Consider the following 17,510-nt stretch of genomic DNA (forward strand, 5'->3'; position numbering starts at 1 on the left):
TGATGAAGGAGAATCATTGATCTGCTGTCTCCTGCCTGTCCCCCACTGGGGATTGAGCCTGCAACGTGGGTATGTGTCCTGACTGGGAATTGAACCGTGACCTCCTAGGTCATAGGTCAACACTCTACCCCTGAGCCACACCGGCCAGGCCCAAAAATAAATACCTTTTATTTTTGTTTTGAAAACTACAAAAATTAGAACAATGCATAAACTAAGATAGGATAATCATATGTTGCTATCTAGTCATTTCTTCTTTCAAATGATAGGAAGATTTTTATATAAAATTATTTGTGATGGATTTTTACAATCTATGATTGAAATAAACACTATTATATCATTCTGAAAAGGAAACAAGTTACCTATGGGGCTACAGAAGGCCTATGACATTTTCTCGAGAGAAAGAAGATTCAGTATTTTTATGATGACATTGAGATTGTAGAAATGGTGAAAGATGAGAAAGTTACTCTTTTAGCTGCCATTTTAGGAAAATGAAATGAATCAAAATGATAAAATAGTTATAACATTAAAACTCTTTGTCTGAAAATGAGAATAGAATGCTAATTTTCTTCAGAAGTTCTTAAAACTGAACCTAAAAAACCAAGACACTCCTTAATATCAGTAATACTTTATGATCTTGAAGAACCCGAAAATACTTGCTGAAGATGTCTCTTGAGTTCAACTGTGTTTATAGCTGCGTTCTCTTACGATCTTTTTTTTTTGAATCCTGTAGTGTGCTTTTGTTAGTAAGCTTTTATTGAAAGGGGGAAAAAAGATTAGGGTAATGGTCAGCAATGAGAAAGAAATTAGGGAACAAAAATAGAGAGCACAAATTAAATTATTTTTGAGAATCTAAGTATTCCTACATGTATTTGAACTGAGGAAAGCAATACATAGCACTCCAAGATTCAAAGGCAGAACTAAAAGTGAGTCCTGCTTTGGCATTTGAACAGACTGAAGAATAACATCCTTGGGACCGGATGCCAGGAAGGACTTAAGTTATTATAGATATATCAAACCTCAGCCCTTTTATCTTCTCTTTGATACATCCATACCACTTCATGAATTACCCATGTGCTGAGTATTTTCAGTTCTTATCCTCATCTCAGATCTATCTCCTAAAATCAAGACCAGAGTATATGTCTGATTTCTGGCTGTGTATTCCTGGATGTTTGTTATACAAGAGTCTCAGTTCAAACTCAGTAGTTCCCTAAGCCATTATTTCAGAAACTGGGTGTTGGATGTGAAATCTATGTGATAGAATAGCATTAAGAAATAAAAAAAAGACATCCTATATAATAAAAGCCTAATATGCTAAGTGTCCCGTTGACCAGTCAGCTGTTCAACCAATCAAAGTGTAATATGCTAATGATATGCTAAGGCCGCTCAACCGCTCACTATGATGTGCACTGACCACCAGGGGGCAGATAGTTGACTGGTCAACCAGTCGCTATGATGTGCACTGACCATCAGGGGGCAGACGCTCCGACCGAAAGTTAGCTTGCTGCTGGGGTCCAGCTGAGCAAGACAGGCTGGACATACCCTGGAGACCTCCCACAGTCCCTCCTTGGCTGGCCAACCTTCAGTGTCTCTCCGGCCCCGATCATGCACCAGTGGGGTCCCTCGGCCTGGCCTGTGCCCTCTCATAATCTGGGACCCCTCGGGGGGGTGTTGGAGAGCCGGTTTCGGCCTGATTCCGCAGGCCAGGCTGAGGGACCCCACTGGTACACAAATTCGTGCACCGGGCCTCTAGTAGAATAATAATAAAATATCAGAGTGTATAAAATGTAGTAAGAATAGGTATTTTTATAAATATTATTGTTTTATACACCTATGAATATGCATATGTATTGGTATGATGTAAAATATATTTCTTAATTTTAGTTGTAAACTACTTAAAAAAACACACACACCTCTAACTTTTATCTCTACCTACCTATATAGTAAGGTGATTGTGAGGATTTAATGAATGTGAAAGCTTCTCAGAAAGTATAATATTGCTCAAGTATTACTAGTATTAATAGTTCATTATGACAGATGCTTATATTATGCATGGTTTGTCCTTTATGCTTAGCTAAAACAACACATGGTTTGTTCTTTACACTTAGATTAAAAATGCCTTTTAACTGTGGCTCATATTGAGTTATAGAGTTATATTCATTTCTATTGTGAAATTAGCATTTTAAAGTGGTGTGAGTTTCTTCAGGCATAAACTACATTCTATTTTTTACTTTATGAGAGGAAACTAGCAGTAGTTATCACCTGGCTTTCATTTTGAACTCTCAAGGAAATTGTTTTGAAGTGTCCTCCTTGGTATAAAAGAGCTAGTTTCAGTTTTAGCTGTGTTCAGAAATTCTTTGTGCTTTTTATTGTCTCTAATCCTTGCCCCCAAATTGAAGAATGTAGAATGGTATTTTCTTTGACTATCTGCTTATTAAATGTTTGTGTTACTCTTTGAACCAGCATTTCTACTTCTAGGCACTTATCCTTAGGAAATAATTGACCACATGGAAAAAGTGGCACAGTATTTAGGAGTCCATGCCCTAAACTATATGGGCTCAGAACCACTAACTAGCTGTGCATTTGGGAAAATGACCTAATCTCTCTCTTCTTTTTAAAAAATCTTTATTGTTGAGAGTATTGGGAATGTCAAATGACACAGCCATTTTGTAAACTTTTCGCGGTTCCTTAAAAAGTTAAATATGGAATTACCATTTGATTTGGCAATTCTACTTTTAGTTTTATACCCCAAATAATTGAAAACATATGCCTACACAACTTGTACATGAATTTCATAGCAGCATTACTCAGAATAGCCAAAAAGTAGAAACAACTGAAATGTCCATCCAATGATGAATAAATAAAATGTAGTATATCCACACAAAGGAATATTATTCAGCCATAAAAAGGAGTAAAATACTGTTACATGCTGTAACATGGATGAATCGTGAAGATATTATTCTAAGTGAAAGAAGCCAGACTCAAAATTACATATTGTATGATTTCATTATATGAAATGTTCAGAACAGATAGATCTATAGAGACAGAAATGATTGGTTTCCAGGGGCAGTGGAGAAGATTATGGGAAGTAACTGCTAATAGGAATGGGGATTTCTCTTTGGAATGACAAACATGTTTTTTGAATGAAATAGTGGTTAGGTGCATAGCTTCATGAATATAATAAAAAACCCCACACAAACCCACAAAGAGAACAAACCCACTGAATTGTACACTTAAAAAAAGATAGTCTCATAAAAAAAAAAAAAGAACAAAGAAATAAGAACCAAATTGAACTTTAGGAGTTAAAAAAAATACAGTATTGCAAAGGAAAATCTCATTGGATGGGATTAGGAACAGATTAGACAATGCAAAAAACATCAAGGAACTTAAGTATTAACATAGCCATAAAAGCTAGCCTGAACAAAGTATGGAGAGAAAAAAAGACCTGTGAGTGGGGACTAAACTGAACAGCCTCAGTGACATGTAGGACAGTAAATATCAAGCAGTCTGTTATACATAAAATCCCTGAAGGAGGCTCCTCAAACTGGTTCACATCCTTTGCCACATCCCCATCATTCTTACAGCACTGGCACTGCAGGCTCATGTTGTACTTTCTTTTCCAAGCCGTGGAACCAGCCATTTCTTCAAGGATTCTTGGTTCCTTTTAGTAAAGTGATGTTTAGAAGCTAAGACCTAGTGCTAGATGTGTTCATTATTATTGGAGGTATTGCTCATAAAAAGAAAATGTTCTTAAATAGCACTTAAAAAAGGAACCCTGCAATTTGATTTCCACCAAAATACTATTTGAGAGATGGTGGTGTTAAATTGGCAGAACAGAGACTAATATAAAACACATCCATGTGCCCATCCTCCCCAATTTAACAATAGATTTTGCATATGTTCTATATGTAGAAGCAAAATATTTAGCAAATTGCTTTCCAGAGCAGTTCCAGCAATTTACAAACCCATTAGCATTATACTTCTATTTGACCATTTCCTTACTGATACTTGGTTTCATCAAGTTTTTTAATTTTTCTAATCTGGAAAGGAATCTTATTGCTATTTATTGGTTATGTGGGTTTCTTCTTGGGTGAAAGATTTTTTTCTATCCTTTACCTATTTTTTCTTTCTCTCTCTCTCTTTTTGTCATTCTAAAATATATATTCTGAATGCTAGTAGTCTTTTTTTACCTTCAGTCTGACAGATACCATTTCATAGTCTGTGACTTGTCTTTGATTTTAATCACAAGATAAAGAGCTTTTGTGTTTTACTTTGTCAAATTAATTTGTGTGTCTCATGAAGTCTTTCTATCTTGCTTTCACAAGAAGCTTCTATAATTCTAAGATTTTTAAAAATATGTTTTTATTGATTTTTTTAGAGAGAGGAAGGGAGAGGGACAGAGCTTGAACCCCAGTGGAGGGCATGCAGGAGGCAGCCAATCAATGATTCTCTCTCATCATTGATGTTTCTATCTCTTTTACCCTTTCCCTTCCACTCTGAAATAAAAAAAATATTTATTAAAAGTAATAAATATAAAGCAAAATTTTTTAATTTTGATGAAATGCATTTTATAATTTTCTTTTATGGTTCATACTTTTTGTGTCTAAAGAAATCTTTGCCTACCTTTAAATATTATATTATTTCACATATAATGTTACTACATTGCAATAATATTTTTTCATTTTTTCCCTTTGTACTATTTCATACATTATAGTCCTACATATGTTTTTTAATAACACTTTATAAATCCTACTACACATTGTTATTTTTTCTCTAAACAGATATTTTGCCTTCAAAGAAATCAAGAAACATAAAGCAAGTTTTATCTACCCACATATTAATCTCTTTTGGTATTCTTCATTTCTTTTGTAGATCCAGGTTTTCATCTGATAACATTTTCCTTTTGCTTGAAAAGTGTCCTTAACATTTTTTATAGTATAGGTCTATTGGGAAACAAATTCTGTGCTTTTTTGGAGGGTGGACAGAGAGCTCTGAAAAGTATTTCTGAAAGATATTTTCAACGGATATAAAATCCTGTGTTAAAAGTTTTTGTTCTTTCAGCACTTTAAAGTTGTCTATGGTAATTCCTTATTTTTGTTCCTCTGGGCATAATGTGTCCTTTTTTCCTCTGACCACTTTTGAGGTTTCCTCTATCATGAGTTCTATGATTTTTAGGAATTTAATTATAATATGCCTTTATGTGATTTTCTTTGTGTTTATTTTGCTTTGATTCATTGAAGTTTTTTTATCTGTTCATTTAGAGATTTCATCAAATTTGGAAACTTTGGGGCCATTATTTCTTCAAATAATTTTTCTACACCTCCTTTCCCTTTTCTAATTATACATGTGTTAGATCATTTGATATTTTTCCACAGGTTGCTGCAGCTTTGTTCATTGCCCCCTTTCCCCCCCCACACACTTTTTTCTCTCTCTGTTTCTATTTTGGCTAAAGTTTATATTACTGTGTGTCTAACTTTTTTGATTTTTTTCCACAGTATGTAATCTGTAATGGTTTTTATCTAGTGAATGTTTGAGGCTTAGTATTTTTCATATCTAGAATATCCATTTGGTTCTCTTTTATATTTTCCACTAGAGGCCCGGTGTACAAAAATTTGTGCACTCGGGGGTGGGGAGGGGAGTCCCTCAGCCTGGCCTGTGCCCATTTGCAGTCCAGGACCCCTTGGAGGATGTCCACCTGTTCACTTAGGCCCACTCCCCGGGGGATCAGGCCTAAGCTTGCAGTCAGACACCCTTCTGGCAGCCAGGGAGCCCTCAGGGGATGTCTGACTAAAGGCTTAGGCCCCAAGGGAGCTGTGATGAGGAAGCTGGGGTGACAGAGGAGCCATGCTGTCCCGCCTGGCCACCCTGGGTCGGGTTGCACACGGGACACCCGGACGGCGGGCGGGCGGGCGGGCGGATCGCTGCTGCCCCGCCCAGCCGCCCCGGGTTGGGTCGTACACGGGACGCCCAGGCGGGCCCCACCCGGCCACCCCAGGTTGGGTCGCACATGGGACGCCTGGGCGGGCAGGTCGATAGCTGCTGCCCTGCCCGGCCGCCCCGGGTTGGGTTGTACACGGGACGCCTGCCACCCTGGGTCGCAGATAGCAGGCCCGAATGGCGGCAGGGCAGGCAGGATGGCGCTGTTCCGCCATACTGCCCCGGGTGTCAAATAGCGGGCCTGCATGGCGACAGGGCAGGCGGGATGGCACTGACCCGCCCTGCCTGCAGTATGCAAATTAGCCGCCATCTTTGTTGGCGGTCAATTTACATATCGTGCTGATTAGCCAATTGGAGGCGTAGCGAAGGTACTGTCAATTACCATGTTTGTCTATTATTAGATAGGATTGCTCTCCTCACTGTGTTTATATTTTTTTTAAATATATGAACATAGTTAGAATACCTATGAATATATAGCATATTTTTTTGCTACTTCCTTTATCTGTCATTCCTGAATTACTTTTTACTCTGGCAGCTGTAGATTGTGAGTAACAAGGAGGAAGTTCAGATAAAATAGCAGTTGTAACTGGTAAGAGTTAATTAAATTCTAGATCTCTTTCTCCACAAAGCCTTCCACTTTTTCCATGAAGCCTTCTATCACATTAGTTCACAAATCCCTGTGTTTTTTTTTCAATTATAGAGAGAGTCAAATTTCACCTTATTTTATGTTTCTGAAAAGTATTTGTACATACAGGGTGGGGCAAAAGTAGGTTTACAGTTATTCCTATGTAAAATAATACAGTAATCTATAATAATAAAAGGGTAATATGCTAATTAGACTGAACGTCTTCCGGACGTCCTTCCTGATGAAGCCGGGGCTGGAGGGAAGCTAGCTGGGGTCCCGGTTGCCTGTGGGTGGCCCGGGGGAAGCCAGCCAGGGTCCCAGTTGCTTGCAGGCAGCCCAGGAGAAGCCAGCCGGGGTTCTGGGTGCCTGCAGGCGGCCTGGGGGAAGCCAGCCCAGGTCAGGCCAGCCCGGGTTCCGGGTGTTTGCTGGTGGCCGGAGGAGGGAAGCTGGTGCTGGCAGCTGGGGGATGGAAGGCCTACTCTTACACGAATTTTTGTGCATCGGGCCTCTAGTCCTATATAATCCTATATAATAAAAGGCTAATGTGCAAATTGTCCCCTCGACCGGGAGTTTGACCAGGGGCTGGGGCCGGCCTGCCAACCGCCCACGGCCCCTCCCCTGGGTGGGCCAGCTGGACCCCATCTGTGTACGACTTTGTGCAGCGGGCCTCTAGGATAATACAAGGATAAACTGTTTCATGTACTCAAAACTGTAAACCTACTTTTTGCCCCACCCTTACATTACCTATAATTCTCCAGTGGCTTCTCAGATCACTTACAATAAAACCCGAAGTCATTAATGATAGTCTACAAGGTTCTGTGTATCTCTTGGCTTCCTCTCTAACCTCATTTCTGATTTGAATATTTATTACACACTACTCTCTCATCACACTGGCCTCATTGCTGTTCCTCAAGTAATTAAAGCATACTTACACATTAAAATCTTTATTGATATTTCCTCCGCCTTAAAAATTTGTCTCTTTGATATTTCCCTGGCTTACTATTATTCCTTCAGATGACTGCTCAAATGTCACCTCCTTCGAAAGAGACCTTTCTCAAAACACTAGTAGTGTTTTCCCATCACTCCCCAGCTTCTTCTTAATTTTCCTTCACGGCATTTTTCCACCTCACATCATATTTATATATGTCTGTGCTCATTATCTGTTGGGAAGGGAGTTCCATGAGGTCAGACAGGATTTTATTTTATTCCCCGCTGTATCCTTTCTAAAAACAGTTCCTGGAGTATATGCAGGGCTTAAATAAATATTTATTAGATACATGAAAGAATAAATTAAAATGTGGTCATAAACCTTTTTTTCTTTTCATGGATTTGATTATGTAGAATTGAAAGCAGATCTATATAAATGATAATGATAATCAGCAGCAGTATTTCTGGTGAACATTTAGAATCTGAACTTGTATATAAAAGCGCCTTCCTCCTTCCTCCTTTCTCTCCAGGCTTGTCCAGTGCCCTTGGGATAAAACCCAAGCTCTTTAATCTGGTATTCAGGGTTTCTAAGATCTCGTCTCTGCAGTATTTTTAGCTTCACTTCTACACTAAGCCCTTACCCTCAAAGCCTACACTGCATTCATATTGAGTGACTTAGCATTCCTCTGATATGCCTCTTGCAAATGTCTCTTGAAGCGCATCTCTTACATTTATATTTTGTCACTTATTTTTTGTGGGTCTCTCCTTTTTACAGGAAAGGGACCTGGCATATTTTTTTTAAATTCCATGACCTAGCATAGTTTCTGACATATCATAAATGGTCAGAAAATATTTATGGAATATGAAAGATGATTTTGCCTTCAAGTCAGAGGCTAGAAACTTGAAGAGGTTGGATATGGGTTAGTAAATTGGTGAAAGCAGTTTAATCTCTGTAGTGAGCTTGCAATGGCTGTGTCCAGGGACAAATAGGGATAAAGAGCACACAATATTAGAATTTTTAGCAAAATCATACTGGGTGCAGAGGAATGGCATGTAGCATAATTGAATCACTCCCTTAACCAGAAAAAATGCTTAAGAGGGAGGAAGGGTTATTGGACAGGTGTTACTTAGAAGCAGAGCTATTTGGCAATGGATTAACCATAGGAGCATTAGTTCTACTATTTAGTCTGAGAATCGTGTAAGATGGTGATCTGCTTGTCATGAGGAAATAATGAAGGGGGAGAATTCAGGGAAGTGATGGCACATTCATGTTCTTGCTCATGGGGGTCAGGTGTTAGGCTAGGCTCAATCTGACTGCTGTTGGTTCAGTGGGAAAGAATGCTATGAAAATTCAGTTATATCTGTCAGTGGTGTGAAGGGGAAAATGGCTGTATTTGTTCAATTCTAGTTGATGGTTTGTATTTTTTGTGCTAATTTGTAAATGACCATGGATCTATAATCAATTGGCCCAGTAGTTGAACATGTAAACATGTTCTACATAATTTTAGTAATGTATATTTTATAAAAATGTGAACTTTATAGAGTCAAGTAAGCTATAGATTTTTAAGATTAAAAACTTTTTTTTCTAAATCAGGTTTGTTACAGGAGGAGAAAATGGCCATTGAAGCATTTCAGATTTGCTGCCTCCTCCTGCCACCTGAAAATAGGAGGAAGTTACAGCTGTTGATGAAGATGATGACAAGGATCTGCTCAAATAAGGAGATGCCACCACTTTGTGATGGCCTTGGCACCCGAACACTGGTAGGTTGAGTTCTAACATCTAACATGACTTGAGTTTTTGGAATAAAATTCACCTGAGTAAAGTGTACTAGCTTGGCAAGCAGAGGAAGATACTAGTACATGGCAGACTTGCTTACGGAGCCATGGCTTGGAATCCACCCAGACTGGTATTGTGCTTTTGGTCTTAGTGTCTTAAAGAACACAATAAAAGAAAAAGTGAGTAGGGGCAGACTCTGAGTGTAGAGATACCTGCTGTATCCTGTCTACTGTCAACACAAAGAGAAGGAAGGGTGGACAGAAAGGATAAGTGATCTCTCAAGAAAACAACACTCTCCTCCAGGTCAAAAGGGTTGCAGAGTCATTGTTACTATAACCAGTAGGAGAGATGCAGCATATAAAGGGATTAACGAGGGAAGAAGCAAAATGTGGAATTGGACCAGACAACTGGGAAGGAGAAGGAGAACTTGTATCTCCTAGGGTATGACCTAAGGGTCCATGAATGAGGGTTTTTCTTAAAATATGCTCAATTTTGCTTAAAATTGAGTAATTTTAAATTCTACTTTGTAATGTCAGCATGTGTTTTAAAATAGAGTTTATGTTTGGAATCGCTAATTAGCTAAATTTCTAAGTTATCTAAAAAAACAGTCTTAGAGTGAAATTGATGCTTCATTGGTATGTATATGTTATTCTCATATCCTGGTGAACCCTGTGTACCCCTGGGGTCCACTGGCCCAGTTTTAGAAGTGTGGAGTAAGATGAGAGGAGTACTCAGTGCCCAGGGGAGTGATTCCTGTCCTTTTGGGGGAAGGAGTTGGTGGGGAGGCTAGTGGACTTTTCTGAAAAGCTGAAGAAAAGTTTGTACATATTCTCCAGAAGAACACGTATATAAAATTTTACATACAATTTCAAGGCATTCATGAGTACCCTGGGGTCCGTAGTCTCCCAGTACAGAGTCTCTGTGCACATAAATGTGAATGAAGATCAAGTGTCATCTGCAATATTGATAAAGTGATGTCTTATTAGACAGAATTACATGTTTATAGGTTTTGAAATACTATCGTCAGCAATAAAATTACTAAGAAAATCCATCCAAAGGATAGCATTAAAAATGGAGTAGTTAATATGAATTCTGTGGAAGTAGCTGCTATAATATTTTTTATATTTCTGCTTACCATAAAGGGTCTCATCACTTAATACGCTTCTTGTAAAGTCTCATGGTTTTCTTCAAGGTCACTGTCAAATGTACATTCAAAATCCTAGAGAAAATAAGTTAACTAGGAAAATATATAGTGTTTGAGACCCATAAAACTGTGCAAGTAGATTGAAAAAAAAAAGATTAAAAAAAAAAATCAAGCCGAAACCGGTTTAGCTCAGTGGATAGAGCGTCGGCCTGCGGACTGGAAGGTCCCTGGTTCGATTCCGGTCAAGGGCATGTACCTGGGTTGCGGGCACATCCCCAGTAGGAGATGTGCAGGAGGCAGCTGGTCGATGTTTCTCTCTCATCGATGTTTCTAACTCTCTATCTCTCTCCCTTCCTCTCTGTAAAAAATCAATAAAATATATTTTTTTAAAAAAATCAATGATGTAATTACGATATTATCAGACTAAATGGCTATAAAGTACACCGAACTTAAAAGTGCTACATGATCAAGGTCATGATGGTAATGATAATTTTCAGAATTTGTTTAAATATACATATTTAAAACCATCTGTGAAAGGAGTTTAAAAGCCTTCAGACAAGCATCTCTGCTAAGTCTCTGTGAGATGCGATGCACATTCTGCTCATGCTGATTAATGAGAAAATCAATACATCTGAGATGACCAGGTGTGGCTAAGTGCCAGGTAGGATGTTCACCCTGTGCTGTGGGCCATTTCTCACTGACTAGTCACATTTGCTTTTTGCAAATTAAGATCGTACTCAATTCAGAGTAGGGAAAAAATTCATTGGTATTTATTTAAAACTCTCCCCCACCTTTTTTTTTTCTTCTTTTAGATGATTCAGACATTTTCCCGTTGCATCTTGTGCTCCAAGGATGAAGTGGACTTGGATGAGTTATTAGCTGCTAGGTTGGTAACATTTCTGATGGACAATTACCAAGATATTCTGAAAGTCCCTTTGGCCTTGCAGACCTCCATAGAGGAGCGTGTGGCTCACCTACGAAGAGTGCAGGTAAAGGAAGGGATATTCTCAAATCCTATGAAATTGTCAGCTAGGCTTCTTGGGAGTTTATGTTATGAGGACTAAGTGAATTAATATGTACAAGGTGCTTACAACAAGGCTTGGCACATAGTAAGCATACAAGTTTGTTATCACTGAAAATTTGTGGTTGCCTACTTGGTTTTGTTATGTCAATCAAAACCACATACTTTTGATTGCAAACTCCTTAAGTGAATTTGTTCAGAGTCTACATATACTTCCTGATGGAAGAAATACATGTCTTCATTCTTAATAGCCCTGCAGCCTACATACTGTTATTATATTTTTTGGATGAGAAAGCTTTGACAGAGAACTTAAGCAACTAGTCCAAGGTCACAGTGCCAGGATTCAAACTGATGAGATCAGTCTCCAGAATCAGTGCCCCTAACTCCCATACATCCTGCCTCACTTCAGAACATGGTGTGGTAGGCGAACAAGAGCCATAAAGACCTGGGTCAAACTCCTGGCTCCCCTCTTCCCTTGTTGTGTGGCTCTGGGCAGATCCCCTAACCTCTCTCGATTTTAGTTTCTTCAATTATTAAAATGGGCCACACATGCTGTATAAAGTGGTTGTGAAGTATTACACAGTATAATACTAAATTATGGATTACTGTAAAACCCCTTGCACAACTGTCTGACATGGTAGGTACCTCTTTGAAAGGGAGTGCTATCATCGTTGTTGCTATATTATGTGGACCCTAAAATGGGGTTTGTATGTCAGCCTGTAGGAGCAGAAACTTTTGGTAAAAAGTCTTGGCAGAAATTCTGCTTGGTTCCTTCAGAATGGTTCGACCTCTTCACTAAAGTGCTTTTTGAGGTTCCTCAGTTTTGGGGCAGTTTGAGGCTGACCTGGGATAGATCAGTTGTGAGGCAGGCATTGTTTTTACACCAGCCTTCTATCAACCTTATTTGCAACCCTCTTCTCCCTGTTGTGCCCTTTAATGATAGATATCTGGTGTTTTTCTCCTTTTACCTCGGACTCACCCTTTATTCCAGCCCTTTCCTGGTTTTCCTGGCCGGAATAAAGGGTGAGTCCTAGGTAAATAAAAAGGAAGTATCCTGTCTTTCCCTTCTGGTTCTGGTCTGTCTCTCTTAGGTTGTCTCTAACTGATTTGGTAAACTGATGTTGAGGCATGAAGTGTACTTAATGTACTACTCTTCTTGGCAACACTTATTTTTAACTGTGGCTTCTGGAAAACTATCTTAAGCCAAAGAAGTGAATAGTTGCAATTTTATTCACTGCAGAAGAACAATAGATGCTCTATTTTTGAGAAGATGACCCTCTTGGACTCTGAAGTTAAGTATTTTTCATGGATGCTCACTTATTCACAGGTTTTGGTATCATCTTTCCTCTTAATTCTCCCTTTGCCCTGTACAGTGTCTGCACATTTGTTGTTTTCACCTGATTCTCATTATTCACATGTTTGACGATGGTTGTAGGACTTCCCTCTCCATGACAGCTGGGCTAAAGTGTGCAAGGAAGGGAACACTAGACTCTTCAGATGGGGAAGGAACCTGATAATTCACTGTGTGTCCAACATTGTTTTTTGTTTTGAATCATTTTAGAGTCAACTTCTTTAGTTTATGTTTCAATTTCAGACATTATTAGTTAAGAGTTTTCCCCAGTTAAAATTGAGGAATGACATGTGCTGTAAATTGTGTTTAATCTAAACAAATTTTTGTAATTTATTTGAAAATACACTTTTTTCTCTCTACTAATCCTATTGCTTCAGATAAAATACCCGGGAGCCGACATGGATATCACTTTATCTGCTCCATCATTTTGTCGTCAAATTAGTCCAGAGGAATTTGAATACCAAAGAGCATACGGCTCTCAGGAACCTCTGGCAGCTTTGTTGGAGGAGGTCATAACAGATGCCAAGCTCTCCAGAAAAGAGAAGAAGAAAAAATTGAAGCAGGTAAAAGGGATATTCTTTTTATTTTTCTCTTTATTGATTAAGGTATGTGTCCTTATCCCCCTTTGCCCCCTCACCACCCCCACTCATGCCCTCATACCCTCCCACCCCCCACGGGTGTCTGTGTCCATTGGTTAGGCTTATATGCATGCATACAAGTCCTTTGGTTGATCTATCCCCCTTACCCCCACCCTCTCCTACCTTCCCTCTGAGGTTTGGCGGTCTAATCAATGCTTCTCTGTCTCTGGATCTGTTTTTGTTCATCAGTTTATATTGTTCTTTATATTCCACAAATGAGTGAGATTACGTGATATTTATCTTTCTCTGACTGGCTTATTTTACTTAGCATAATGCTCTCCAGTTGCATACATGCTGTTGTAAATGGTAAGAATTCCTTCATTTTTACCGCAGCGTAGTATTCCATTGTGTAGATGTACTACAGTTTTCTAATCCACTCATCTGCTGATGGACACTTAGGCTGTTTCCAAATCTTAACTATTGTAAATTGTGCTGCTATGAACATAGGGGTGCATATATCCTTTCTGATTGGTGTTTCTGGTTTCTTGGGATATATTCCCAGAAGTGGGATCATGGGGTCAAATGGGAGTTCCATTTTTAGTGTTTTTGAGGAAACTCCATACTGTTCTCCACAGTGGCTGCACCAGTCCGTATTTCCACCAGCAGTGCACGAGGGTTCCTTTTTCTCCGCATCCTCGCCAGCACTTGTCACTTGTTGATTTGTTGATGATAGCCATTCTGACAGGTTTGAGATGGTACCGCATTGTCGTTTTGATTTGCATCTCTTGGATGATTAATGACTTTGAGCATGTTTTCATATGTCCCTGGCCTTTCTTCTGTCCTCTTCCGAAAAGTGTCTATTTAGGTTCGTTGCCCATTTTTTGATTGGGTTGTTTATCTTCCTTTTGTTTAGTTGTATGAGTTCCCTGTAAATGTTGGAGATTAAAACTTTATCAGTGATACCATTGGCAAATATGTTCTCCCATGCAGTGGGCTTTCTTGTTGTTTTGTTGATGGTTTTTTTGCGATACAGAAGCTTTTTATTTTGATGTAGTCCCATTTGTTTAGTTTCTCTTTAGTTTCCATTGCCCTAGGAGCTGTATCAGTGAAGATATTGCTTCGGCATATGTCTGAGATTTTGCTGCCTGTGGATTCCTCTAATATTTTTATGGTGTTCCATCTTATGTTTAAGTCCTTTATTCATTTTGAGTTTATTTTTGTGTATGGTGTATGTAAGTTGGTGGTCTAGTTTCATTTTTTGCATGTATCTGCCCAATTTTCCCAACACCATTTATTGAAGAGACTGTCTTGACTCCATTGTATGTTCTTGCCTCCTTTGTCAAATATTAATTGAGCATAGTGGTTTGGGTCGATTTCTGGGCTCTCTATTCTATTCCATTGATCTATATGACTGTTCTTGTGCCAGTACCAGGTAGTTTTGAGAACAGTGGCTTTGTAATACAGCTTGATATCTGGTATCGAGATCCCTCCTACTTTTTTCTTCTTTCTAGGGATTGCTGCAACTATTCGGGGTCTTTTTTTTTATTCCAGATGAATTTTTGGAGAGTTCATTCTAGGTCTGTGAAATATGCCATTGGTTTTTAATGGGGAGTGTGTTGAATCTATAGATTGCTTTGGGTAGTATGGACATTTTAATGATGTTGATTCTACCAATCCATGAACACGGTATGTTCTTCCATCTGTTTATGTCTTCCTCTATCCCTTTTTTTAGTGTCCTATAGTTTTCCGAGTAAAAAGTGATATTCTTTATTAGTAATTTATTCTTTCTATAGTTCTTATGTTTTTTTTAATTCTCTATTTTAAAGGGTTTTTTGCAAACCTCATCTTCTGAGATAGCAGTTTTGAAAGTATATTTTTTAGTTCATGTATTCCAGAAGTCTCAGTGATTTACACGTGTAGGTTGTGGTCAATTTCCCACATCTTTATTCTCCAAAGTACATCTTTTACCATTTATTCTCTAATATTTGTCTTATTTTGATATGTGGCATATGATATGAGTTAGTAGAGAAATTACTTTAAACCTAGAGAAGCTATTAAATGAGGACAGATTTCTTTGAAATCACACTGAATTTACAAATATAAAATGTCTAGAAATTAAAAGCCTTTGGTTTTAGATAGCCAGTGTCAAATTGGTTTCTTGCCTCAGGCATCACGAAGTTTCTTATTAAACAACATGGCTTAGGGTTTCAGACAATAGTTTTCAACTCAAAATATGTTTACTATGATCATTCTTAAAATATTGATCCAAGGTTAAATGAATGGTTTTTATTTTTAAAGACTGAATCCTGTATAGCTTGATTCCTGATCACACCATAAGTATAGGATTATACGCAGAGCACTGGAGTTCTGGATCCCCAATCATATTTTTCTCAGTCATTTTGGAGAAGTGTTCAGTGGTGAGGAGCAGAGGAAAAACTTATTGCCTCTCTTTAAGTTTTTCATAATATAATATATACTACATTGTTTTCAATTTGGGCAGAAGCAGGTGGGCTAAGAAATGGTGGAAGGAGTTTGACCAAAATTTTAATTATTTAGAACATGTTATTTTCACATCAGAGTTAATTATTATTTTTAAAGTAAGGTTGATTTACAGTTGGCAGTGGGGGAAATATAAGACGTGACTTAAATGAGAAGTTTATTTGAAGATTGGATCAAATTAAAGGTGAATTAGATTTATAGAAAGTGGAATCAAATGATTCAACATAAAAAATGGATTTGTGTTCAAGTAAATGTGACTGTGATCTGTTTTCTTCTCTTTTTTTTTTGGATGGAAAACAACATTAAAACAAAACAAGAACAGGAAAATATGGGGTCAGAAACTCATTATAAAATTAGATTGCCCAATTTTATTGACTCTTACCTGTTTTCTGGGTTCATTGTAGATCTCTCTCTCTCTCTTTTTTTTTTTTTTAGTTTCAAAAATCCTACCCTGAAGTCTACCAAGAACGATTTCCCACACCAGAAAGTGAAGCACTTCTGTTTCCCGAAAAACCAAAACCAAAACCACAGATGCTAATGTGGGCACTAAAAAACCCTTTCCAACCATTTCAAAGAACTAGAAGTTTTCGGATGTAATACTTTCACAGCCAGTAGAGATCTCAGACGTTGTTTTGAATAAATGGGTGGTTAAAGAGGATGGTGGTGGAAGAAAGAGGAGCAGAAAATACAGACTACTGAAATATAAATATGATCTGACTTCAAAACATGTTGAGTTGCCCAGCTGGCATGGCTCAGTGGTTGAGCGTCGACCTATGAACCAGGAGGTCATGGTTCAATCCCCGGTCAGGGCATATGCTTGGCTTGCCAGCTTAGTCCCCAGTGTGGGGGCGTGTAGGAGGCAGCCGATCAATGATTCTCTCTCATCATTAGTGTTTCTATCTCTCTCTCCCTCTCCATTCCTCTCTGAAATCAATAAAAAGACATTAAAAAGACACACACAAAAAACCATGTTGAGCCATTATCAGTATTTTTCTAAAATTCATTGCTAGATTTAAAGTATACAAATCAGTTAAACATTATGAAATATATAGTAATGTTAACATATTTGTAATCATTAGAAAATTCAAGGCTATTTTTTGTTGTTGTTTTTCATGGTGTTTGTGAAATAATTGTGTGTACATCCTATTTACTGATGTCTTTGTTATAACCAAGTCTTAGAAATGGTGTATATACTTGAATAAGAAGACACTGGGTACCATTACTGTGATGCTATTGACTTAATAGCCAATTATGATATCTCCTGTGTAAATTCTGATTTTCACTGTTAACAAAGAGTCTTAAATGTCCTGTGTTATGATATCTGTATCTTTTATTGAAGGTTTATTGGCTGCTATGACAGATTTTACTAAAGCTGGTTCTTTTATAACATATATATTAGTTGGTGTTTACTTAGAAGTGGAGTAGATTTTCATCTGACTGCAGTGGTATAATTTCAGTCATGGCTAGAGATGGAAAACTGAACAGGATAAACGCTTTCATTCCCTTTAGACATGTGATTGTAAGTCAAATCTTTGTTGTTTCATGAAAAACACAAATGGGTTAAGTAAAATGAAACTACCTTCTTTATAAATATGTTTCCCCTAGCTTCCTCATTCTTTTGAAAGTAAATAGAATGTAAATAAATACTATTTGG

General features: G+C 38.1%; 1 protein-coding gene across 1 annotated transcript in view; it reads left to right on the forward strand.

Moving 5' to 3' along the window:
• The window catches only part of DEPDC1B (DEP domain containing 1B), a 62,682-nt gene extending 45,922 nt beyond the window's left edge, over positions 1-16,760 (forward strand). Inside the window, exons 8-11 of the mRNA XM_006081428.3 lie at positions 9,081-9,247; positions 11,220-11,396; positions 13,157-13,342; positions 16,292-16,760. Of these exons, the coding sequence (XP_006081490.1) occupies positions 9,081-9,247; positions 11,220-11,396; positions 13,157-13,342; positions 16,292-16,453 (692 nt within the window). The 3' untranslated portion in view covers positions 16,454-16,760. The remainder of the gene's footprint in view (positions 1-9,080; positions 9,248-11,219; positions 11,397-13,156; positions 13,343-16,291) is intronic.
• Positions 16,761-17,510: the final 750 nt, after the last annotated feature.

This window comes from Myotis lucifugus, unplaced genomic scaffold (genome assembly GCF_000147115.1).
Source record: "Myotis lucifugus unplaced genomic scaffold, Myoluc2.0 scaffold_0, whole genome shotgun sequence".
Lineage (NCBI taxonomy): Eukaryota > Metazoa > Chordata > Mammalia > Chiroptera > Vespertilionidae > Myotis > Myotis lucifugus.